This window comes from Dendropsophus ebraccatus, chromosome 6 (assembly GCF_027789765.1).
Source record: "Dendropsophus ebraccatus isolate aDenEbr1 chromosome 6, aDenEbr1.pat, whole genome shotgun sequence".
In the NCBI taxonomy this organism is placed as follows: domain Eukaryota; kingdom Metazoa; phylum Chordata; class Amphibia; order Anura; family Hylidae; genus Dendropsophus; species Dendropsophus ebraccatus.
In genome coordinates, this window is record NC_091459.1 from 126,284,124 (window position 1) to 126,310,908 (window position 26,785).

At 43.3% G+C, this 26,785-nt stretch overlaps 1 protein-coding gene across 4 annotated transcripts in view; it reads right to left on the reverse strand.

Moving 5' to 3' along the window:
- Positions 1 to 26,785, reverse strand: part of LOC138796017 (cytochrome P450 2K6-like) — a 55,928-nt gene that overhangs the window by 17,821 nt on the left and 11,322 nt on the right. Inside the window, exons 7-11 of one of the 4 annotated variants that reach the window (XM_069975886.1) lie at positions 23,543 to 23,719; positions 20,262 to 20,403; positions 18,521 to 18,705; positions 15,561 to 15,766; positions 4,508 to 4,704 (exon numbers count right to left, since the gene is read on the reverse strand). In XM_069975886.1, coding sequence (XP_069831987.1) covers positions 4,508 to 4,704; positions 15,561 to 15,588 — 225 coding nt within the window. In that variant the 5' untranslated portion in view covers positions 15,589 to 15,766; positions 18,521 to 18,705; positions 20,262 to 20,403; positions 23,543 to 23,719. Of the gene's footprint in view, positions 1 to 4,507; positions 4,705 to 10,103; positions 11,557 to 15,560; positions 15,767 to 15,883; positions 16,026 to 18,520; positions 18,706 to 20,261; positions 20,404 to 23,542; positions 23,720 to 26,785 lie in introns of those variants that run through there. The other 3 variants (XM_069975888.1, XM_069975887.1, XM_069975889.1) reach the window with 3 other exon arrangements.

The window sequence follows — 26,785 nt, forward strand, 5'->3', positions numbered from 1 at the left end:
TAGATTAGCAATGTATTTGATAGAAACAAGTCATCCAGTCACTGGATAATCTGAGATAGGAATATGGTACTCGGCCAGTAGTTGAGATAGCCAGTGACGCCAATTCTGTGGTGTATGGCTAGTGATCATGGTTGTCGCTGTAAAATGGAGTAGTAAGCTGGTGGAGCCGGAACTTCTGGTTTGGTCCTGGTGTCTCTCTCTTCTTGCTGGAAACACTGGAGCGCATATTTGGTTCCTCCTGGGGACAGTGCTGTAACTTTGGTGGGAACTTGCCGATTTTCCTGTGCTATTGTGGGCGGCTTGTTAACTCCTTCATGGACGGTACTCAGCTGATGGCGCAGTGGGAAAATGGCTGACTGCGCGGGCACACATAAACACAACTCCGGCGGGGCGGAAAGAACACTGGTCACAATCTCGTCCACAACAAAGGGGTGGTGCCCCACTTTTTAGATCCCTTGGTAGGGCGATTATCTTCAAGGCACATCTTCAGGATAAGACTGCTTTGGGTGGTCAGACAGTTGTATCTCCGCTTAGGTGGGCTTGGTAAAGTTCCAATACTTTTGGCGGGAGAAATGTACGGTTTGTGAAAAACGCACCAGAAAAATAAATAAAGAAGACACAAAATGCACCACACACAATTTTTTCCATTCAAAAATAGGCAGCAGCGAGGTTGGAATTTTGTTCATGATGCCAGTGCTAGTTCAGCACACAGGTGTGATGTTGATAACTCTTGTCATAGCAGTCCTGAGTGGCAACTGACCCATCTGGACTGCCGATACCGCCACCCACAAAAAGGGGAAAAATAACCCAATGTGTGCGGTGATGTGTGTATAAGTGCCGGTGCGGATAGAAGATGACAGAGTCCCAGTAGTGTAAAAATAGAACAGCTTTACTGGCAGGCTTTTCAATACAACAGTACTAGAGATGAGCGAACCTCGAGCATGCTCGAGTCCATCCGAACCCAATCGTTTGGCATTTGATTAGCAGTGGCTGCTTAAGTTGGAGAAAGCCCTAAGGCTATGTGGAAAACAAGGATATAGTCATTGGCTGTATCCAAGTTTTCCAGACAACCTTGGAGCTTTATCCAACTTTAGCAGCCCCTGCTAATCAAATCCCAAACGATCGGGTTCGGATGGACTCGAGCATGCTCCAGGTTCGTTCATCTCTAAACAGTACACATTTCACAGAATAGATAAATCTTGGTACACTAGAGTGCTTGACCTTTTGGGCTTAAGGAGGTGCTTGAGAGTAGTGATGATCAAACAGTAAAATGTTCGGGTTCGAGTCAAACCTCGAACAGTAGTGGTGTTGGGTTCGAGGTTCGACTCGAACTCGGACCCCATTAAAGTCAATGGGAGATGTTTGGGTTATTTTTTATATCTATACAGGTGATAAAAAGCTGGAATTACAATCCAGAAGAGTAAACTGGATACATAGACAAACTTCGTGAAGAAAATTTGGCTCTAAGAATGACAGAAAAAAAAAAGAGGGTAAAATACTTCATTGCTTTTAAAGGATAACTGAGGTAGTAGAGTTGAGATAGTGACATAGAGTTGAGGTAGTAAGGTATTGAGATAGCAGAGTTGACATAGTAAGGTATTGAGGTAGCAGAGTTGAGGTGGCAGTGATGTAGCAGAGTTGAGGTAGAAAGTTAGTGATGTAGCAGAGTTGAGACGGCAGTGACATAGCAGAGTCAAGGCAGCAGTGACGTAGCAGAGTTGAGGCGGCAGTGACGTAGCAGAGTTGAGGCAGTAGTGACGTGGCAGAGTTAAGGCGGCAGTGACGCCAGTTGTAGGTCACTCAGCTTTCCTAGCATGTTGTATAGTAGTCAGTATAATGGAGGTCTCTCAGCTTTCCTAGCATCTTGCATAGTAGTCAGTATAATGGAGGTCACCCAGCTTTCCTAAAATATTGTATAGTAGGCAGTATAAAGGTGGTCATGCAGCTTTCTCAGCATCTTGTATAGTAGGCAGTACAATGGCGGTCACCCAGCTTTCCTAGCATCTTGTATAGTAGTCAGAATAATGGCAGTCACCAATTTTTCCTAGCATCTTGTATAGTAGCCAGTATAACTGAGGTCACCCAGCTTTGATATTGGAAAGATGGAAAGCTATGGGTGGGCTATTTATTAATGCAAAAAAATGTTTTTTTGGGGGGATACCCCTATGAAAATTACACTTTTTGCCATTAAGAAAGATTTAGCAAGAGAGAGAACTCTATTTCCTGGATATATATCTGTATGACAATAATACACAGTATATCTGTATGACAATACCAAACAGTGTATTTGAACGGTATTTTACCCCCAAAACTGACAAAGATTAACTTTTACAACTCATGATAACTGTAACTAAGCAACTCCTATGTATGATTGATTTAATGCGTATGACAGATGGGAAGACTGTTTTTATACTATTACTAGAAAATGTACCCAGCGCTGCCCCGGGTATAAAGTGTCAGTGTGTTAATTAGATTTGTTCTAAGGTGCCCAGGAGGCCAATCTAAAGGTATTGTTTCATCTGAGTTAAAGGGGTAGGGGGAGGTCTTGTATACCTGTAGTATATAGTTCGGGGGTCCTGTATACCTGTAGTATATAGTTGGTGGAGGTCCCGTGCACCTGTAGTGTATAGTTTTGGGGTCCTGTATACCTGTAGTGTCCTGTATACCTGCAGGGTCGTATTAACCATTAGGCACCCATGGTCTTGTGACTAGGGTAGCACCTTGCAGAGGGGCAGTACCCTCCCATTCAGACTTGCCAGAAAATCTGGTGTCTTTTTGAGGGGGGGTATGGCGGTATTGGTCAGGTTTGGTATGGCAGTGTTATCCAGTCACAGTATGGCGGTATTGGTAAGGTCTGGTATGGCAGTGTTATCCAGTCACAGTATGGCGGTATTGGTCAGGTCTGGTATGGCGGTGTTATCCAGTCACAGTATGGCGGTATTGGTCAGGTCTGGTATGGCGTATTGGTCAGGTCTGGTATGGCGGTGTTATCCAGTCACAGCATGGCAGTATTAGTCAGGTCTGGTGTGGCGGTGTTAAATGTGACCTCTGGAGCTATTATCTACCAATCTACCAATCCTGATGCTAATTGGTGAGTGAGGATGGGGCGTCCTCAGGTTTAGTGCTTAGGGCAGCAGCATCTGGTAATACGGCCCTGTATACCTCTACTGTATAGATGGAGTAGGGGGTCTACCAGTTATTTCTGTGGATCTGTTGTGAGGCAGCTGCCCTAGCAACCAGATTCCAGCTCCCTATGAAAATTAAAGTAGTAATCCTATTGGTTGCTAAGACTCCCAACTGCCGTTTCTCCTGGGCAGCTGCAGCTAATTATATCACCTGTGTGTGCAGTGTAAAGATTTTCCCAATCATTTCTAAGGGGCGCCACTCTTCCCAATCCCCCTCCCCTCCTGTGCAACTGGGGGGGACGGGACCTTTGCTGTAACCTTCCCGGGCACCCAATGTATCAGTGCGCCAAATTTGGGGTCAAACGGTTCAGGCGTTTGTAAGTCTATATGGGACAGACAGACAGACTTTCATTTTTATGATATAAGATTCAGCAATAAAAACTGACAAAAATGTACTTTTGGGCACTGAGTGTGAATAAGAAAATAATGGAGGTCACCCAGCTTTACCAAACCTAAGTATTGCTGTCTATGGAGAGGGAAATGCTATCTAACTAAGACTATACTTCTCCCTAAGTCCCTACGCTTGCTGAACACCCAACTAACTAAGCTAAATAGCAGCATGCAAGCAGATAGACAGACAGAGAGCAGTCTGTACAGCACAGTGAGTGAGCAGAAAATGGCATCCAGAATGCAGCCCAGTGATTATATATATATATATATATATATATATATATATATATATATATATATATATATATATGAGATGGTCATGTGATTTTAGCAGCCAATTAGACCCCTACACCTCAGCAATGACGTTTCTGACACTTCTATGTGCTCTGCACTGATTGGCTGGCAAAAATGCACTCAAACACTAACAAACAGAAAAAAGTTTGGTTTGAGTTTGAGAAAATCAAGATGTTTGAGTCGAACTTAACTTTTCTCAAACAGGTCGATCAACACTACGAGAGAGAGATGTCGTGGTGTTTGAAGAGTAGAACTAGACTAGACTGCAGTGACTCACTTCCTCCCACAAAGAGCTAACTTACTCCTACAGGGAGTGAGGAGAGAGGGTGTGGAGAGGAGGGGAGAGGGAGAGAGAGAGCTTCCTATTGGTCAGCTTAAAACACACGGTACAACAACAACAACATTAACCCATTACTTCCTGCAGCTGTGCATATAAAAACATAGAGATATAAGAAACACTGACACCTAGTGGCAAAACATTAGAATACCTCATGACCACTTATCCTTAAGTAAGAACTTTTGTGACAGGTGCATAGGACACTAACAGTGGGGACAGTGGGAAGTCTTGTTTATAGACTTCAGTCAAGGAATATCAGTAGACCATGAAAAGTTATAAATGTCATATCTTTGGATCTTACCTCTTGAAATGATAAGCAAGGATTTTGGACATTCAAATTGAGAATATTCCCGATTATCGGCAACGGCTTTGGCCCAGGAGGATAATTGTGAGGAACATCTTCCTTCTCTTTGTATAGAACAGTTACCAAGAAAATACATACTATGATGGATAAGAGAACTGTGACCGGATCAAGGGGCAACATATCCTCAGAGGAACCTGTGAAAGTAAAAGTCTTAGGTTATAGTAAAATGTTGAAGGGCATGTATCCTTCTAAAAAGGTTGTCCAAGAAGAAGAAACCTTCTGCTCCCTGGTGCTCACTTCCTTCAATTCCGTGTCTTGGGGATGGGTGTACTATATATCCTGATGTCCAATAGCTGCACAATGTCACCAATGTTGCTAATAGATAGTGATGAGCGAATAGTGAGATATTCGAATATCCGATATCCGTACGGATATCCCGCGAATATTCGAATATTCGATCGAATATTCGATCCCATTAAAGTCTATGGGAACAAGTATTCGATTAGTGAAAAACATCTATTTGACCATTTGGAGGGTGAAACCGGAAGCTGGGGGATTTGAACGCTTATCGAATATTCGCAGGATATTAGTACGAATATCGAATATTCTAATATCTCACTATTCGGTCGAATATCTATTCGATCGAACAGTATTCGCTCATCACTACTAATAGACATTGCATCAGGGCATAACCCCATGTCAACCAGTCCGTTGAATAAACCTCATGGGAATAATCTGTCCTTAAACTTCTGCTGTGTCTCTCCAATGTACAAAAGTCCGCAAGGACACTCAATGGCATAAATCACGTTAATGAATCAAAGTAAAATGTCCTTAAAAAAAAAAAAGATATTAAAAGACATTAATAATGTAATAATAAAGCTCTAAGGTTGTCTGGAAAACATGGATGCAGCCAATGACTATATCTATGATTTCCACATAGCCTTAGGGCTTTATCCAACTTCAGCAGCCATCACTAATCAAATGCCGAAAGTTCAGGTTCGGATCGACTCCAGCATGCTCCAGGTTCGCTCATCTCTAGTTGTGAGGCTTTTTGGATCCACACATTACATACATTAACCCCTACAGGTGTGAACCGTGAATACGAAATTATGCAGTTAGCCAATTGATTATACATAGTTTTTTTTCTCTCTTTCTCCTTTCCTTTCACAGACCCAACAACAATGATTCATACAGAAGTAAGTCTTCATCTGAATTCATATGCTTGCGTTTTTTCTTTTTCTGATTTATTCTGATTTTTCTTTTTCTTTTTTTTGTTACTTATGTTATGTGACTCATGTTTGTTCCACACAGCTACTCATATGTTAGTTACTATTAAAAGAAGACAAGAGTCCTTCAGGTTCAACCTAGGTCATGATCACTTGATATAGATACACCCAGGGGCGTAGCTAGGATTCATGGGGCCCCATAGGAAAAAACTATTCGGGCCCTCCCTCCCCTACGCACAACACAAAGTACTGCATATATATATATAGGCTCAGTGATGTGGCCGAAAAATAAAATCTCTTGTGGCCTGCAGCTACAAAAGTTACTGGCAGAGCAGAGAGCCAATGGCTGCTTGTTCTTTCAGTCCACTGTATTTAACCATAAGGGTCTATTAGGAGCCTATATGGTTAAATACATAGGTGCAGGAGCACACTACCTTCTGCTTAACCTTTTATGTACTGACTGTAGTGTGTAAGTGTTTGTGTTGCAGCATGTAAGTGAACTTTGGGTCATTTACACACTGCAGTAGAAAAAGGGCTCTTATCATTCCTGTACCTCCCCGGGCCCTCCTCATGCATGGGCCCCATAGCAGCTGCCTACCCTGCCTCTATGGTAGCTACGCCACTGGATACACCTTTGATACTATTCCCATGTATTCTACCTATACAGCATTTTGCAATTAGTGATTGATTTAACAAGTCATTATTGTCTACACCAGTGCCTTCTACCCTTTTCCACCTCAGGGCACCCCTTAGAAAATTTTTTTTAGCTCGGGGCACCTATATTAAATAATGTTCTACAAAAAACACCATTTAGGGACTCACAGGTGATTTCTTCCAGCTACAATTCATCTCTTCAGAACCTGCCAGACAGACATCTTAGGCTCCACACATTTCTAGTAACTTGCTTCCCTTTCCCCCTCCTATAGTCTCCCAAAATGCTGTGTACCCCCACAGAATAATAATGCCCCCTGATGTGCCCCTTATACTAATGCCCCATGCTGTGCCCCTTATACTAATAATGCCCCATGCTGTGCCCCCACATAGTGCTAGTAATGTCCCCCATGCTGTGCCCTACAAAAAAAAAACTGTGTGGCTGCAGGAAGCAGCTCTCCTACTCTTCCGGCTCCATCTTGCGAGCCGCAGGGACGGAACCTCCGGCAGGCGTGATGACGTCACATCATCACGCCTGCCGGAGAGCTCACGTCCCGGAGTCCCATAGGCCGCAGGTATGAAGTGCCGGCGGCCTATGGGATTGAAAGTAGGAGCAGGACGCTGACAGGTCCTCTGACGAGTCCAAGCTAGGGGGGCAGTCATGAACAACTACAGTAGGGGCTGGCTTCTATTTTAAAAAACTTTTCTTGAGAAGGCTGTGGTTTAACCCTTTGAGGACCAGGCCAAAATGACCCAGTGAACCACGCAAATTTTCAGGAATAGGTGTGCTATGTAATGGCGTCTTTCATTCTACCAAAACATGTATGATGGAATCCCAAATATATTATTTATGAAAATATAAATTGGTGAAATCGTATAAAAGAATGCAATATGGTAACTTTTGGGGGTTTCCATTATTTACGTAATGTACTATACGGTATAAGTGACATGATACCTTTATTCTATAGCAGTCATGTCAAACTCTGGTCCGTGGTGCCATTATTTTTGGCTCGCTATGCTTTTCCATTGCTGTGTTAAATTTGGCCCACCTGACGTTGCAGCAGATTATAATATGGGTGATCCGTAGAGCTGCTTGGACCACCCATATTATAATTTCGTAGGCCGCAGGCAGTTTTTAGCCCCTAGCCTAGAAGTATCTCAGTAGTGCCCAAACGCTGGCAATGTGGTGAAGTCATCGCGCGCATCCTCCGACGAAGCCACAGGAAGGGCGAGTCCAAGCTAAGGAGGCAGTCATGAACAACCACAGTAGGGGCTGGCTTCTATTTTAGAAACTTTTCTTGAGAACTGGGTTTTACAAGAGACTGTTGGGGAGGGCTGGCTACTATATAAGACTACTGGAGAGGGCTTACTACTATAAAAAAAAACAAAAAAAAACTATTGGGGTGGGCTGGCTACTATTATAAGAGACAATTTTAGGGACTGGCTTCTATTTAAGACAATTGGGGAGGACTGGCTTCTACTTAAGAGACTATGGGGAGGGCTGGCTTCTATATGAGACAATGGGGTGGAGCTGGCTTCTATATAAGACACTATTTGGGAGGGCTGGGTCATTCATAAAAGACTATTGAAGAGGACTGGCTACTATAAAACTATTGAAGAGGGCTGACTACTATATAGGAGACTATTTTAGGGACTGGCTTTTATATAAGAGACTATTATGGAAGGATATAAGACACTATTGGGAGGGCTGGCTACTATATAAGACACTATTGGGGACTGGGTAATATATGGGACACTATCGGGAGGGCTGGCTACTATGTAGGTCTCTAACAGTAGGCCTGACTAGTATGTGGGGCACTATCGGAGGGGGGCTACTACATGGGGCACAATTATGGGATTACCTACTGCTTGAGGGATATAATGGGTAACGTTCATGTCGGGAAATTTACTTTAGGATAGGCAGTGCCAGGAACGCTGCATGCAATCTTCATTAAATATCATGGTTGGCCTGCGACTTTGCCCAATTTTTAAATTTTGGCCCACTGTGTATTTGAATTTGACACCCCTGTTCTATAGGTCAGCCCGAACACAACCACATGCAGGTTTACACAGATTCTCTAATGTTATTTTTTTTAATGAAATCCTTTTTTTTTTTTTGCTAATAATTATTAATAAAATGGGCCTATTGTGACACTTACAACTGTTTTAGTTTTTTACCTACGGGGCTGTATGGGGTGTAATTTTTTCCGTCATGATCTCTAGTTTTTATTTATATATTTATATTTGTGAAGATCAGACATTTTGATCACTTTTATTATTTTTTTTTTATATATAATGTAACAAATATTTTGATAGATCGGACAATTACGCACGCTATGGTTTATTATATGTTTATTTATTTTTTATATGTTTTATTTATATAATGGGAAAGGGGGGGTAATTTAAACGTATTAGGGGAAGGGGCTTTGGGGTATTTATACAAAATGTTTACTTTTTTTTTTTTTTTTTACACACATTTTAAAGTGACTTTACCACCAGGCCCAGGCTGTTGCACTGGAGGCGGGCCGGGCCAACCCCCCCCCCCCTTAGTGGGAAGAAACCCCAGCCCTTCATGACGTGACTCCATTAGAAACAATGGAACCCTATCATAGAGGGGCTAGGGTTTCCTCCCACTAAGGGTGAGTCGGCCCGCCTCCAGTGCTTCAGCCTGGGCCTGGTGGTACAGTCACTCTAACTGTCATACAATTATTAGATTATACACACTGATCATTGCTATGCCATGGCATAGCATTGATCAGTGTGATAGGTGTTCTGCTCATTGAGCCTGCCTGTGGCAGACTTAATCATCAGAGCACCAATCGGACTGCACAGAGGAAGGTGAGAGACCGCCGTTAAAACGTTCGGGACCCCCGGGGGTCTCGATCATTAAGAGACAGGGGAATGCCTCTGTCACTTACATTTAAACGCCGCAATCGCTGAATTTATGCCTGTCATTATGCCAGAATTTATGCCAGCCCCCACCTCCTATCAAGCGCCCTCCACTCCGCTTCACTTCTAAATAGTTACTTATAACGGTCTCTAAAAAACGTGGTCAACCACATTTTTATCTATGCTTAAAAAAAAAAAAAAGAAAAACCCACATCCGTTTTGATCTTTTTTTAATCTGTTTTTATTTTTAGCTAATGTTAGTTAATGGAAAAAGGGATCTCAACAGAACCCAGTGTGAACCCAGCCTTATCTAGGATTTCAAAAACATGGCTACTTCTTAAAAAAAAAAAAACATGTCCTTGGGTTGTTTGTACTATTGCAGCTCAGTTCTATTGAAGTGATTGGCTCTGGGTTGCAATACCACACCCAATCTGAGGACCTGGGTGAAGCAGTTTCTGGAAGAAAGCAACTATGTTTTTCTAATCCTGGATAATCCCTTTAAAAAAAAGTAACAACATACATAGCAGTAACTGAGATGCACTTTCAGGATTTACAGTGTAATAAACTGAATATATCCCATAGAACAGAAACCATGAAAGAATAAGAAGGTGATGTCTTACTTGTAACCCTGCAGTATGGACTATACCGGGGGGCACAACACTGATCCCTCTTTTATGGTCTGTCCTCTGCACACTAGCGTACAAATCTATAACATCAGTAGCTCTGCCTCATTTTTAACCCTTAGGAAGCTGTCACTAAAAGTGTCAATCACAATGGAGCATGCTATAAAAAAATAGAAAATAATATACATAATAATAAATACTTACTTGCAAGAGTAGTGTTCTAACACAAAACCAGTGTATATGGGCTGCAATCAATTGGAAATTAGATTTCCAGGAGGAAAGTCGGATGGGGCTCAAGCCGCAAGCATGCAAGTCAATCACATAGCAGGTAGTGATGAGTGAACTGACCAAACCCGAGTGCTGTGCATGTGATTACTGGTGGCTGGAGACGTTGGATGAAACCCTAGGGAGTTCTGGAAAACATGGATAAAGCCTATGGCGGCTGTTTTGCTTTCATATTGCGCTTCTGCTTAACACATCCCTCTCATGCGTCAATGGTCCGAATATAACAATGGTGCAAACAAACCAACACATTACACAATACAAATATTGGTTGAAAACAATAGCACATGATTAGTAAGGATTTGTTATGTAAAGGAAGCTTGCTCCACCTTATCTCCAGGACTTTGAGCCTCTCTTCGAATTGTCTACCTTCTTTCAGTCTATAAGGGTTTAAACACACCCTAAGGGCCCGGTCACACTACAGAATCTGCCTGGATAACCTCCGGCGGATTCCTTGCTCTCCGCTGCCCTGTGTGCTTTCCACAAACAGGTAGAGCAACGCCCGTTTCCCGGTTACTAGCGCTTCATTAGCCTCAACTCTATGTCATATGACTAATGTTATCTGTATCGTGAACCTGAAATAAAGCACCTGTACTTGACCCGGTGAGTGCCGTGACTATACCCTACAGTCTGAAGATTTGATTGCCTGTGTGTGATAGTGCACCTCTGGTATGAGCGGTGGCTACGAAGGTCTCCCAGCAGCGCGTGTCCAGTCAGAGGGCAGGGGAGCTGTGAGTGCCCACTCTAACATTGTTTTGTATATAGATAATTGCAATGTGTTTTCCTTCCATGTTGTGTAAATCTGGAGGCTCCTATACCTGTTATTGAATAAAAATGCTCCCTAAGGGTACGTTCACACGTACTGGATCTGCAGTGGATTTCTCCCTGCGAATTCGCAGCAAGACCCGATGCGAATCCCTGCTCAGTAAACTCTATGGGCAGACAAACACAGATGCACATCCCGCTGGGTGTATGCACTGTTAACCCCCCGGCTGCCGAAGCGTATACTTCCCCTGGTCCCCGCTCCAGCTTGCTTCGGGGGTTCTCGGCAAGTCCCGCTTGGCCAATCAGTGCGCTGTCCAGGCATGGTTCCTGACATGGACAGAGGTGGCAGCAGAGAGCACTGTGTTAGACTGGAAAGAGTACACCACTTCCTGCAGTACATACAGCAGCTGATAAGTACTGGAAGACTGGGGATTTTTAAATAGAAGTAAATTACAAATCTCTGGCACTTTCTGGCCCCAGTTGATTTGAGAGATTTTTTTTTTTTGGTGAACAACCCCTTTAATGAAGCTATATTACAAAGTAATATAAATTTAGTAAAGCAATGTTTATTAAAAAAAAAACAAAAAAAAACCTTTTGAGTGCCCCTTAAAAACACTAAAGGTGATAATACAGATTACAATAGGCTGGGTTCACACTACGTATATTTCAGTCAGCATTGTGGTCCTCATATTGCAACCAAAACCAGGAGTGAATTAAAAACACAGAAAGGATCTGTTCACACAATGTTGAAATTGAGTGGATGGCCGTCATATAACAGTAAATAACGGCCATTATTTCAATATAACAGCAAATATTTGCCATTAAATGGCGGCCATCCACTCAATTTCAACATTGTGTGATCAGATCCTTTCTGTGTCTTTAATCCACTCCTGGTTTTGGTTGCAATATGAGGACCACAATACTGACTGAAATATACGTAGTGTGAACCCAGCCTAAAGCTGCTGATGACTGGTGAAACTCAGTAATAAACTATAGATTTTGTTGACAAATGACAATGATTGACCGGATAGAAGACGCACTGTATGTGATTGAAATTGACCTCCAATAGTCAGATAAAAGATGTTACACTCGTGGGAAAGAACATTTAAACTTTATGGATCTAACTTTTCTTTAAAGGGGTACTCCGGCGGGGTGGCTTTTTTCCTACCTAGCTGGGGAGGAGGTGGCTGAGGGCAACGACGTCCACTTATCTCCCCGGTTCCAGCGGTTCCGGGGAGGTGAGTGGACGTTGTTGCCCTCAGCCACCTCCTGCCCGGCCAGATCGGAAAAAAGCCTCCCGCCGGAGTACCCCTTTAATATTCCAGTATACTTTTTTGCGTTATGCCGCTACGTAGAAAAGTGTTTTCTATACAGTTGATTAAAGGAGAAGTATAGTGAAAATTGTTATTAAAGTATTATATTGTCCCTCAAAAGTTATACAAATCACCAATATACACTTATTTTGGGAAATTCTTATAAAGTGCTTTTTTCCCTGCACTTACTACTGCATCAAGGCTTCACTTCCTGGATAACATGGTGATGTCACTTCCTGGATAAAATGGTGATGTCACTTCCTGGATAACATGGCGATGTCACGACCCGACTCCCAGAGCTGTGTGGGCTGTGGCTGCTGGAGAGGATGATGGCAGAGGGATGCTCAGTATCCCTCCAGTGCCCTTTGTCTCTCAGTGTCCCTCTGCCATCATTCTCTCCAGCAGCCACAGCCCGCACAGGGAGTCGGGTCGTGACATCACCATGTTATCCAGGAAGTGACATCACCATCTTATCCAGGAAGTGACATCACCATGTTATCCAGGAAATGACATCACCATGTTATCCAGGAAGTGATATCACCATGTTACCCAGGAAGTGACATCACCATGTTATCCAGGAAGTGAAGCCTTGATGCAGTAGTAAGTGCAGGGGAAAAACACTTTATAAGCATTTCCCATAATAAGTGTATATTGGGGATTTGTATAACTTTTAGGGGGGCAATACATTACTTTAATAAAAAAATTTCACCAGACTTCTCTTTTAAAGAAATAAAAAAACGAAACGGTAACAAAAGACCTTAAGGTGAGCAAAGAAAACAAAAAGGTCTGGGAGCTCAAAATTACAGTTTACTATGGGATGTAACCCTGTGCCCTTAGGAGGCAAACAACAAAACCAAAAGAGCAGAAAGGACACACAAAATGGGGCACCCCAGCCTGAAGGGTTTCATCAGCTCAGGAACATCTGTTCAATATATATCAAAATAATGGCACATCTACATGTAATATCGTAGCCTCAATTTGTACACCAATAATGTTGTACAGCAAAAGTACACAAAAAAAATTAATCCAACTGCAATGGACCCCAGAAACTCTTCCAATCTCATTTTAAAAAGCTTGAGTAGTCCAATAAACTTATTGATCTTCCTTTCACCTACAAGACATGCTATGCCTCCTCCCCACCTTGCCGCGCCCACCCAAGCCCCTTCTGCCCACCCATTGGAGGAGCAGGGGTTACGGCACGCGTACGCCAGGGAGAAGGGCCAATTCTGTGCCTTCTTCTTGGCATACGCCTCGAGCGGACCTTTCATAAATGCCCCCCTTAATGTTGATCCCCATACCATGGGATATCTTATTCTCAAGACTTAGATCCAGAAATATTAAAGTGTGTTAAATAGAAACTGGATTAAACCGGCCACAATAACTAATCATTACTCACCATTCAGCTCAGGCTGAGCAGTGATAGGCTGCTATGGGCAATTTTTATTAAACTTTTTACTGGCTTCTTTTTTTACCAGCATGTAAATTGCAAACATTGTTCTTTTTTGTTTGTTCAATTCCTGCTATGTTTTGTCTATTCCCCCCCCCCCCCCAATGTGGAGTAAGTTATTATGCATCAGTTGCCCTCTCTCTTAGGCTGTTTAACCCTTTGAGGACCAGGCCCCAAATGACCCAGTGGACCGCGCAAATTTTGATCTTTGCGCTTTCGTTTTTCCCTCCTCCCCTTCTAAGAGCTCTAGCAGTTTCCGCTTTCTATCTAAAAGGCCATGTAATGTTTGTTACAGGAATAGTTGTACTTTGTAATGGCTTCTTTCATTTTACCATAACATGTATGACGAAATCCCAAATATATTATTTATGAAGATATAAATAGGTGAAATCGTAAAAAAGAATGCAATATGGTAACGTTTGGGGGGGTTCCTGTGTCTACGTAATGCACTATATGGTAACAGCGACATGACACTATTATTCTATAGGTCAGTCCGAACACAACCATAGGCAGGTTACACAGATTCTCTAATGTTATATATGTATTTTTTTATTAAATCCTTTTTTTGGCAATTAATTATTAATAAAATGGGCCTATTGTGACACTTATAACGTTTTAGTTTTTCACCTATGGGGCTGTATGGGGCGTCATTTTTTCCGCCATGATCTCTAGTTTTTATTAATACCATATTTGTGAAGATCGGACGTTTTGATCACTTTTTATTAATTTTTTAAATATATAATGTAACATAAAATCAGTAATCCGCGCACTTTTTTTCCCCTCTTTTCGTGTTCGCCGCTTGCAATGACGCTTGTTATATTTTAATAGATTGGACAATTACGCACGCTACGGTATATTATATGTTTATTTATTTATTTTTATATGTTTTATTTATATAATGGGAAATGGGGGTGATTTAAACTTTTAATGGGGGAGGGGTTTTTGGGTAGTGTGTTCGTGATTTTAACTTTTTTTTAAACACTTTAAGTCCCTTTGGGGGACTTGTACATACATGACTTTCATTTTCTACACTGATCATTGCAATGCCATAGGCATAGCATTGATCAGTGTTATCGGCGCTCTGCTCATTGAGCCTTCCTGTGCAGGCTCAGTGAACAGATCGCGACTGCGCGGAGGCAGGTAAGAGACCTCCGGCGGTCCGTTTTAACTATCAGGACCCCTGCAGTCACACTGCGGGGGTCCCAATCAGTAAGTGACAGGGGACTCCCCCTGTCACTTACACTTAAACGCTGCAGCGTTTAAGGAGTTGATGTCATGCGGCAGCGCGATCGTTTCAGCATGTCACTAACGGTGAAGTGCCAGCTCCTGGTTGCAGCCGGCCCCCACCTGCTATGAAGTGCGCTCCGCTCCGGAGCGTGCTTCATAGCTCAGGACGTACCGGTACATCCAGGGTCGTCTAGGGGTTAAAGAGGCCATCCAGTATTAGGGCCAGTTTACACTGAGCTGTCTATGGGAGGGCCACAGAGAGCGGAGGCGCTGAATTCCACCTAGTTTGAATGAACAGGCCCTAAGAGAAAAACTGCTATTTTCTTACATAAACAGTGCCACCCCTGTCATCAGGTTGTGTTTGTGGTATTACAATTCACCTACATTTACAACTATTGAACTAAGCTGCAAACCACACCTTAACTAAATACAAGAGTGGTGCTATTTCTGGAAGAGAGTAGTCATGTTTTTCTAAGCCTGGATAAGACTACCATAAGTCTTGGCGGTATCTGAGTACTGAAAGCCATTGTTAGGACCCAGGAAAGGCAACTGATAAAGGTGAATTCTGATTCTGTAGTCTAATGACCCATCACTGCTGTTACAGACAATGATAAAAGAAATATATACATTGGCCAAACAATAGAAATCTGTCCATTAGTTGCGAGGAATAGCACAGATCTGATGCTTCTGTGGGGTTGAGGTGAAGCCAACGGCAGAGGTGAGATCCAACTTTGCACCAGGAGGAGCTGTAAATGTGAAGTTCTGCAGAAGCTTTGTAAAGAAGAGAAAGAGCTATACTTTAGCCAAGTTCTCTCCGGCACAACTTCTCCTCCCTACAGAAAGGAAAACAGAGAGAACATATGAGTATTCGTCCATCATGGCGTCTGGTGGCATGTAGCCCCTTTGAAGTTCTTGTGGTGTCCACTTATCCATCCTTTGATGTTACTCACCAGCAGAAAATGGTATGAAGGCCTCATTTTTGAAAAAATTTCCATCAGAGTCCAGAAAATGTTGGGAATTCATGAATTAGGAAGTCAGTAGGGAAAGACCACCATCAATTCTATCTGGGCATCATATGGCCCTTGAAGTCTTTATTATGTTCATCCTATTCCCAGTTGTATACATTTGATAGGGTACTGAGAAGGACTGTTCTACATTTTCTCAAACATCCACTCAGATGTTTGGGATGAAAGGGAAAGGGGAGCAAGAATATTAATTTGGGCCTGTGCATTAGGCCGGTCCCCTCAGAAACAATGTAGCCTTTAATCCTTGACTGGTGGGTAGCAGCCCACAACCAACTACTACCTACTACCATCTATCTCATAGCCCAATTGAGGGCTGCTGCTTAGGGCAGCAGGTGAAGTAGACATGGACAGTGGGCTCACTGAACCCCACTCTTGGCATGACAAGAGTGAAAATAACTATGAAAAAAATTCTCTATTCTTATAAATATGGCAAAGTCTTGACATTTAACATGTGGGATAAATAACAAATCTTAATAGTGCGTACATTTTTGGATGTGGAAATTAATAAAACATTTTTTTCTGTGATATGTGGGAACAGGAAGTATATTAAATTTGTTTTTATGAATTTATACATTTGGTTTTTCAAAGCAAATTTGAATATACAAGCATAACATGAGTGCCATTATAGAGGCTTTCAGTTGCGCTCTGGGATCTGGTGACAGGGAATCCCACTCATCTAACTGTCTAGCTTCTGCAGTTCTTATTGACCATGGTAACTATGTGGTAAACATCTGGGATCAAAGTTATGTCTAATCCCTACTGCTATTGGTAGATATAAGCTGTAATCCACACGTGGCACCCAGTACATATAAACAAACTCTGGGCCTGAGCTTGCTTAGTATTTCTCCTCAGTGCTCCAAAGCGATTAATGTGCAATGTCCTGGTACCAATTTCCCAGCTTCTATCTGTATAAAGTTGTTGTGTGGCTTTGAAATCTGTTTCAGGCTATGTTCACACTGCGTATGAGTCCGGCCGTACTTCGTACGCTTTTCGTACATGTGCGGCTGAAACTACGGGCGTGGGAATAAGCGACATGCGGCTGGATGCGTACGAACCGCGAACATACGCCCGTAGTACAGTTATGCTTCCCTAGCTTTTTTCGAAGTGATCTGAAACATGTAATTTACTTGGAAATATTCGCCCAGCCCAATAAAACTCACAGAACCTTTTTGATCGAAAAATCAAGTTCAATTTGGCTGAAATAAGTACTCCGTACGGGACCGCATGGAAATCCACGGCCGTGAGTTTCAACATTTCCGTCCTCAAACAATGGTCTTGTTCATTTTTCACAGCGCCGTATACGATCCGGCCGTAAGCTTATACGTAGTGTGCACTGTGGGGGCGTATATCGTATACTTCCCAGCGAACGCATCAACCTCAAAACTACGTGCGTATATATGCGCGGTTCGCACTACGGACGGAAACATACTCAGTGTGAACGTAGCCTCAAAGTGTAAACATCTGTATGTGACTCGTGAATTAACTCGCATACACTGTTATTTTGCTTGTCACACTACTAAGCACGTCTAGTATTGCATGTAAGAATAATATAAAGGTGAACAATGCTCTCTATTGCCATTATCAGGGGTCACATGTCAAGGACGTAAGAAATTTGGTCACATGACCTTCTGTTGGTTAACTTCTAACAGAAGTGTGGTCTCAGGGAGGTGTCCACAAGGTTTAATCCTTTTCAGGGTTATAAACAATTACTGCAAATCTCTCTCTCCAAAGGACTGGAAATCTCTAGTGAGTCAGTCTGGCCTTGGCCAAGTGTGCTTACCTAAACTAGTCCTGGATAGACCGGGAGAGAGGAAACATTTTAATCTACACTTGTCAGCTAGGCCCTGTGAAAAGCCTCAGACATAGTTATATGCCAACTCCCAATAACATCTGCTAGAAGCAAAAAACAAACAAACAGAGCTGTATATTTTAAAAACACCAAAATCCTCTTCCAGTTGCCACATAAACCTAAAAGAGATCTGGGCTAAGAACGCATTGATCATGGCATTGTGTGGAGTCTAGGAGGTTTTACCTCATATTGTCTAAACTCCTCATTCTTGATCTGCCAGGAACAATTGGCAAGACAGAAGAAGAACTATAGCTGTGTAAGGACTCTTCTAGTTAGAGTTCAGTGGCTACCATGTCCGCCAATCGTTAGTGAATGCCCAGTGTGCCACACCCAACGCTGAGTAGAGTAGTGACCATAGCCTAAACTATAACTATGAGTCAGTCATCCTGAAAGCTACATGTGACATCCTAATAGACTTTGCCCAAGAGACTGTTACGCCCAGCTGTCCTGAGGACCCAACCTCTCATCTCCCTGGTTTAACCTATCATCCATGGTGGCTACCTATAAGTGTCACTAAAGAGTAATGATGCTTTCCACCACACCCACTGACATTAGTGGACATCCAATGATTTCAGTAGATGACTGCAATGCTTTATAACAGAGTAGCCACTCAAAGGGAGGCCTCTTCTATTATTTCTAAAGACTTTCAACGGTTTTATAGACCTCATGTCCCCTAAATTAGGACATACATTAAATGTTTTTTTATTACTTACCTTCGGAATGAAAAATCCTTTTAGGGTGACATCTTGAGCTGTCTGACGTGGCAAACTGGATGGCAGGATATTGGCGAATCTCTGAATCTCATGGATAACAGCGTCAGTGTATGGCATGTGTTGGCGGTGCACCAGCTGGGGCTCGGCTGAACCGATGACTTTTTCAATTTCTTTTTGAACATTTTCTGTTATGAAAGTAAAAAAATACTCTTAATGTTGTCAAGACTTTATCAGACATGACTTAAATATTTCTAAATTTCTAAAACTAGTAAATTAAATTAGTAATCACCCTACCCCTGACTGTGCATCATTTATAGGTGTTTCAGGGAAGAGAAAAAGAGCGCTGCACCTCACACCTATGGCTGATACTAGTGCCCCTAGGCTAAATAAAAAACACATCAGAATTTTGTGTATGAATTGATCAAGCCATACTGCCCCATGTACCATCGTGCAGGTATCTGATACACATGGGTCCCTACACTAAGTCCACACCGTGCCAGTCAGTGGCCACCAACCCCGCAGGCGTGCACAGTCAGGGAACGGGGGCCATGGGACGGCCCTACGACCCCCATGCCACAGGACCAGACCCAAAAACACCACACCAGAACCCGGCCAGCACCGCCGGCGGAGAAGGTTGCCCCCAAACAGCACAAGTCTGGATGAGGTATTGCGCTCACCATAGCTGCTGCAAACAGAATGGGAAAAGACAGGAGGGATTAAAACCATGTGCACTCAGGTGTCTCCTGCTAATTGCGGTCATGTGGGTCTCACCAGGAGGAGTGCAAAACACGGAGAAAAGAGAGAAACAAAATGCGGTTCAGGGAAGAAAAAAAGAGCGCTGCACCTCACACCTATGGCTGATACTAGTGCCCCTAGGCTGTAGGGACCCATGTGTATCAGATACCTGCACGATGGTACATGGGGCAGTATGGCTTGATCAATTCATACACAAAATTCTGATGTGTTTTTCATTTAGCCTAGGGGCACTAGTATCAGCCATAGGTGTGAGGTGCAGCACTCTTTTTCTTCCCTGAACCGCATTTTGTTTCTCTCTTTTCTCTGTGTATTGCACTCCTCCTGGTGAGACCCACATGACCGCAATTAGCAGGAGACACCTGAGTGCACATGGTTTTAATTCCTCCTGTTTTTCCCATTCTGTTTGCTGCAGCTATGGTGAGTGCAACACCTCATCCAGACTTGTGCTGTTTGGGGGCGACCTTCTCCGCCGGCGGTGCTGGCCGGGTTCTGGTGTGGTTTTTTGGGTCTGGTCCTGTGACATGGGGGTCGCAGGGCCGTCCCATGGCCCCCGTTCCCTGACTGTGCACGCCTGCGGGGTTGGTGGCCACTGACTGGCACGGTGTGGACTTAGTGTAGGGACCCATGTGTATCAGATACCTGCACGATGGTACATGGGGCAGTATGGCTTGATCAATTCATACACAAAATTCTGATGTGTTTTTCATTTAGCCTAGGGGCACTAGTATCAGCCATAGGTGTGAGGTGCAGCACTCTGTTTCTTCCCTGAACCGCATTTATAGGTGTTTATTTCCTATGCTAATGAGGCATTTTAGTGCATTGGGGGCGGAACTAATGTTACGTAAAAAAATATATGTTCTTTAATTAGACAGCCCTTTATTCATGATGTGTGGCATGATCCTGGACCCTTTTTTTTCACTTTCTTTTTTAACAATTGTTCCAGGACCCATCTTATTAACAACAGACCATAGTGATATCTCCTTACTCTGAGCCTCAGGATACTTTATCATTAATAGAAGGCCCCATCTCAGGGTGGTAGAGGTCGTCTCCATTCCAGCAGTGAACAAGTCCAACACAAGAGATGTGAGGTTTTCATCATGAAAATACAATTCTGGATTTGGTTTCTCCTAAAAATGTGCAAAATATAGAATATACAATATTAGGAAAACCTATGGACACATATGCAAAAAAGAACAGGTATATGGGAACACGTTATCATCATGTCATTTTTAGATTCAAAATTCCTTGCTATGGATATAACTTTATAGAGGTTACAGCTGGTTTTGCTTACGGATAGATTTAAAAGACAACTAGTGATGAGTGAATGTGCTCGTCCGAGCTTGGTACTCGATTGAGTATTAGGGTACTCGATGGTATTCGTTACTCGGACGAGCATCTCCCGATACTCGAGAAAATCTCATCATCCGTTTTCTGTAAGTTTGGGCGCTATTTCTCAGCCAATAAACATGCAGGAGACTCTTTGGTACATCCTGCGATCACATGGGACCCATACATGTCGATAACACCGATTGGTTGGCCAGATCAGATCACCCTGCCATATAAAACTCGGCGCCGGCAGTGCTCGCTTCAGACGCATGCTGTGAGAGATCAGGGACAGAGCTGCTGCTGGTCAGGGAGAGTGTCAGTGTAGGATTTAGCATTTCAGTAGGCAGGGAATACTAGCAATACAAACAAACAGCCCTTTTCAGGGCTTAAAAGCTTTTTTTAATAGTATTACTACAGACTTCTGGCTGGGACTTGCAGTGCTGCTACCACGATTTCAGCAGCACACTGTGTTGATTGGCTGCTGGCAGGAAGGGGACATTAGGTGTTGCATACAGACCCCTAAGAAGTGCTCAGTACTCTTTTATGATTTTGTGGCTGGTGGTCCTGCTGTACTACATTGGATTGCTGGGATTTGTAGTACATCCTGCATACAACTTCACTGCTCATTGTAAGGGGGTTTCACAGAGTGTATTGGTGCAGCCACCACCAGATTGTATACCACAGCCCCCCAAAACTAGTGGGACCACAAGTATATTTCCAGATTTCTGTCTTTCTTACTCAAGCCATATTTAAGTTCACTACTGCTTGCACAGTGTAAAAGGGGTGTCACTGAATGCAAACACACAGTAACCTTGCTTGCTATTACTGAATGAAAACACCCAGTAACCTTGTTTGCTGTCAATGAATGGAAACACCCAGTAGCCTTGTTTGCTGTCACTGAATGCAAACACCCAGTAGCCTTGTTTGCTGTCACTGAATGCAAACACCCAGTAACCTAGTTTGCTGTCACGGAATGCAAACATCCAGTAACCTAGTTTGCTGTCACTGAATGCAAACTACCAGTAACCTTGTTTGCTGTCACTGAATGGAAACACACAGTAACCTTGCTGTCACCAATTTTTGGCTGGTTTATATGCTACCGGTGTTTAAATGGTTCCCTGTGTTCTCACCGCCATGCTGTGTCAGGCTAAATTTTGGGGTGGTTCATATGCTACCTCTGTTTTAATGGTTCCCTGTGTTCTCCCCCCCCATGTTGTGTCAGGCAAAGTTTTTGGGTGGTTCATCATATGCTACCTCTGTTTTAATGGTTCTCTGTGTTCTCACTGCCATGCTGTGTCATGCTGAGTTTTGGGTGGTTCATATGCCTACCTCTGTTTTAACCAGGCTGTTGCCCAGAATTTGGCATAATGGTGCCATTAGGCAGCCTCAGAGACATGCATACATGCTGCTCCTGCTGTTTCCTGTCCATTTCCTTTGTTTCCATAATTTTCTGGGGTTGATAGGTTTTCACACGAACTTCCCTCTACCGAACTTGGGTCCCCTGCAAAAATGCTAGAGTCTCCCATTGACTTCAATGGGGTTCGTTACTCGAAACGAGCACCCGAGCATTTTAGTACTCGCTCATCACTAAAGACAACATATTGGCTGACGTGTTGGATGGGGTTGAGGTAAGGGCTCCATGTGGCCAGTCAAGCTTATCCATACCAGACTCCCCCTCCATATATTTATAGACATTGCTTTTTACACGGGGCACCTTCATGCTTGAACTGAATTAGGCTTTCCTCATACTGTTGAAAGGGACAGATTCCAGAGGAAGTGTTTGCCAGATAGAGGAGTGTCATAGTAGGGGACAACTTTACACTACTCCATCTGACACTTGGCATTATGCCTAGTAATTTATAGTGACTCTTTACCCACAGTCTGTCCCCCCCAAACCGCTTGTACCTTCCCATAGTGGCTTTTAATCCGTGATCTGTCCTGGGGTCCATACGGCAGGTGATGTAGTTATTGTCCTGAAAAACAACTTTTAAACTTGCAGCCCTGTGTCAAACTGGTGTGGTCTAGAGTGTCTGTGCATTAGGCTGGCACACCCTCTCTGTCCCTCCTCCTCCCCACCCTTTTCATTATTAGGAAAGCTCCAGCCAGGTATTCTCCTATTCCTCACCTGTCTGAACGCTGCACAGGTGCCTTAACGATCCAGCCCATGTGCCGTGCTGACACAGGTGATGAATAGTAGAAAATCTGCCTGGAGCATTCCTAATGATGAGGAGGGCGGGGAGGAGGGACAGAGAGGTTGTGCCAGCCTAATGCATAAACAATCTAGGCCATGGCAGTTTGATACAGGGCTGCAAGTTTAAAAGTTGTTTTTAGGACAATAACTGCATCACCTGCCGAACGAACCCCAGGACCGATTTGAAATAATAGCAGCTATGCGAAAGTACAAGCAGTTTGGGGGGTGGGGAGTGGGCAGATTGTGGGTACAGAGTCACTTTAAAGCTTACACACAGGCGCTTGGCCATTTAAACCATGCCATGAATCTCTTGGTAGGAACAGTTTTTTTGTGCTGATTTTAATGCCAGATGATGACTTTTATGTAGTTTTATATGTGCCTAGGCACTCTGTACCCCACTTTTTATAACTTGGGACTTGGGTCTTGGGACTGCACTGTAACTTTACATGGTCTCTGGGATGCATTGGTAGGGTCTGGATTTTATACACCTGTGTCAATGGGATTGAATAAAACACCTAAAAAGCATTCAAGGTAGCATTCACACTGTTGTTTGAAAAGCAAAAGCAAAATATATATATGAAAAAAAAAAGTTTCCTTAAGACTTTATAATGGCTCCCAATATGAAAAGAGTAATGTTGCTTTAAGGCATTGTCCTAAACCAGCTCATGTACGTAAACATAACGTTTAGTTGTGCAGGAGTTTAGAGCTCTCTTACTTGCTCTATGCCTAGGAAATTATTTTTACGTTACCTCTTTCTGTTTGACCAGAAAACAATCTATAAGATTCCTCTGGTCATTGACGTCCAGTTGATCCCTTTGTTTTGTGAAGACCTCTCTAATATACAAATGAAATTCATCCCGGTTTTGTTTAACAGTTTTGTGACTTCCTGGAATCCAGCGCATCAGAGATGGAAACGCATTGTACAACTGTGGAGAAGAATATAAATGATGTCATTGTATATACAGCTGGAGCACACCTTTTCAATTCCATTGTTTTTCTATTTTTTTACTTTTTTTTTTTTTTGCTTTGATGGCAGCTTTTCACACTCTTGGCATTCTCTTGGTTTGAATAGTTCTCGGTTAACAGATGGTTAAGAGTTAATTTGTGGAATTTCTTGCCGGAATCAGAAAGTTATACAGATTTGTAAATTACTATGAAAAAAAATCATTCCTTCCAGTACTTATCAGCTGTTGTAAGTCCTGCAGAAAGTGGTGTATTCTTTCCAGTCTGACACAGTGCTCTCCTCTGCCCATGTCAGGAACTGTCCAGAGCAGGAGAGGTTTTTTTCCATGAATTTCTACTGCTCTGGACAAGGACAGAGGTGGCAGCAGAGAGCACTGTGTCAAACTGGAAAGAATACACCACTTCCTGCAGGACATACAGCAGATGATAAATACTGGAAGACTGAAGATTTTTACTGAAGTTATTTACAAATCTGCATAACTTTTTGATATCAGTTGATTAAAAAAAAATATTTTTTTTTCTCTGGCATATCCCATTAAATTTGGCGAAGGGAGTCTGATTCATGGACATGATCAGAGCTGCACCCCGCAGCAACCCCTATAGCGATGCCACTTGGTACAGGTTATTATCATTATTTATTTTTAAATCACCCTTGATTTCAGAGTGCTATACAAGTGATAGGGGATGACAAAAAGAAACATGACAAAAGCGAAACATGTCACATGAATAAGGTAAATGGCAGACTGGTACATAAGGATGCAGAATCCTGCCCGCAAGGGGATGGAGACAGAAGGTAAAGGGCGGCTAGTCAGAGTGTGATGCAAAATTAAAGGTGTACTCCAGCGGGGGGGGGCACTTTTTTGCTGGGACCGGGGAGGAGGTGGCCGAGGGAAAAGAAGTCCACTCACTTCCCCGGTCCTTCCCGGCAGGAAGAAGCGCAGAGTGGGCGTGAAACGTCGTTCCGGGGTATAGGCGCCCGCCATTCCATCTGTCCTCCCTCCACCATGGACTTTAGTCTATCGGAATAAAGACTTTTGCTTGGAACATCGGTGAGTGCCCCAGTCTCTCTCTTCTCTCGTTGTTGCATTGCTCACTCTTACCTTTTAGTCTGGGAGCACCACAAGTACAAGCACATCAGGTTGGTTCCTTCATCATATGTCCTTTATTGCTAGCATTGCTGACAGTGCCGACTGCACTCTACCGCTATATTATAGTAGTTATATTCTTGTATATAGGAGCAGTATTATAGTAGTTATGCGGTTCAGGGAAGAAAAAGAGCGCTGCACCTCACACCTATGGCTGATACTAGTGCCGCTTGGCTAAATAAAAAACACATCAGAATTTTGTGTATGAATTGATCAAGCCATACTGCCCCATGTACCTCGTGCCGGTATCTGATACACATGGGTCCCTACACTAAGTCCACACCGTGCCAGTCAGTGGCCACCAACCCCGCAGGCGTGCACAGCCAGGGAACGGGGGCCATGGGACGGCCCTGCGACCCCCATGCCACAGGACCAGACCCAAAAACACCACACCAGAACCCGGCCAGCACCGCCGGCGGAGAAGGTCGCCCCCAAGCAGCACAAGTCTGGATAAGGTATTGCGCTCACCATAGCTGCAGCAAACAGAATGGGAAAAAACAGGAGGGATTAAAACCATGTGCACTCAGGTGTCTCCTGCTAATTGCGGTCATGTGGGTCTCACCAGGAGGAGTGCAATACACGGAGAAAAGAGAGAAACACCTCACACCTATGGCTGATACTAGTGCCGCTTGGCTAAATAAAAAACACATCAGAATTTTGTGTATGAATTGATCAAGCCGTACTGCCCCATGTACCTCGTGCCGGTATCTGATACACATGGGTCCCTACATGGGCCGGGTTCTGGTGTGGTGTTTTTGGGTCTGGTCCTGTGGCATGGGGGTCGCAGGGCCGTCCCATGGCCCCCGTTCCCTGGCTGTGCACGCCTGTGGGGTTGGTGGCCACTGACTGGCACGGTGTGGACTTAGTGTAGGGACCCATGTGTATCAGATACCGGCACGAGGTACATGGGGCAGTATGGCTTGATCAATTCATACACAAAATTCTGATGTGTTTTTTATTTAGCCAAGCGGCACTAGTATCAGCCATAGGTGTGAGGTGCAGCACTCTGTTTCTTCCCTGAACCGCATTATAGTAGTTATATTCCTGTATATAGGTGCAGTATTATAGTAGTTATATTCTTGTATATAGGGAGCAGTATTATAGTAGTTATATTCTTGTATATAGGGAGCAGTATTATAGTAGTTATATTCCTGTATATAGGAGCAGTATTATAGTAGTTATATTCTTGTATATAGGTGCAGTATTATAGTAGTTATATTCTTGTATATAGGAGCAGTATTATAGTAGTTATATTCTTGTATATAGGAGCAGTATTTTAGTAGTTATATTCTTGTATATAGGAGCAGTGTTATAGTAGTTATATTCTTGTATATAGGTGCAGTATTATAGTAGTTATATTCTTGTATATAGGGAGCAGTATTATAGTAGTTATATTCTTGTATATAGGGAGCAGTATTATAGTAGTTATATTCCTGTATATAGGAGCAGTATTATAGTAGTTATATTCTTGTATATAGGGGCAGTATTATAGTAGTTATTAGTGATGAGCGAACATGCTCGTCCGAGCTTGGTACTTGTTCGAGTATCAGGGTACTCGATGGTACTCGTTACTCGGACGAGCATCTCACAATACTCAAGGAAATATCATCATCCCTTTCCTGTAAGTTTGGGCGCTATTTCTCAGCCAATAAACATGCAGGAGACTCTTTGGTACATCCTGCGATCACGTGGGACCCATACATGTCAATAGCAGCAATTGGTTGGCCAGATCAGATGACCCTGCCGTATAAAAAGCGCCGTCGGTAGTGCTCCCTTCAGACGTATGCTGGAAGAGATTAGGGACAGAGCTGCTGCTGGCCAAGGAGAGCGTTAGGGAGGGAATTAGCGTTCCAGTAGGCAGGGAATACTAGCAAAACATCCAAA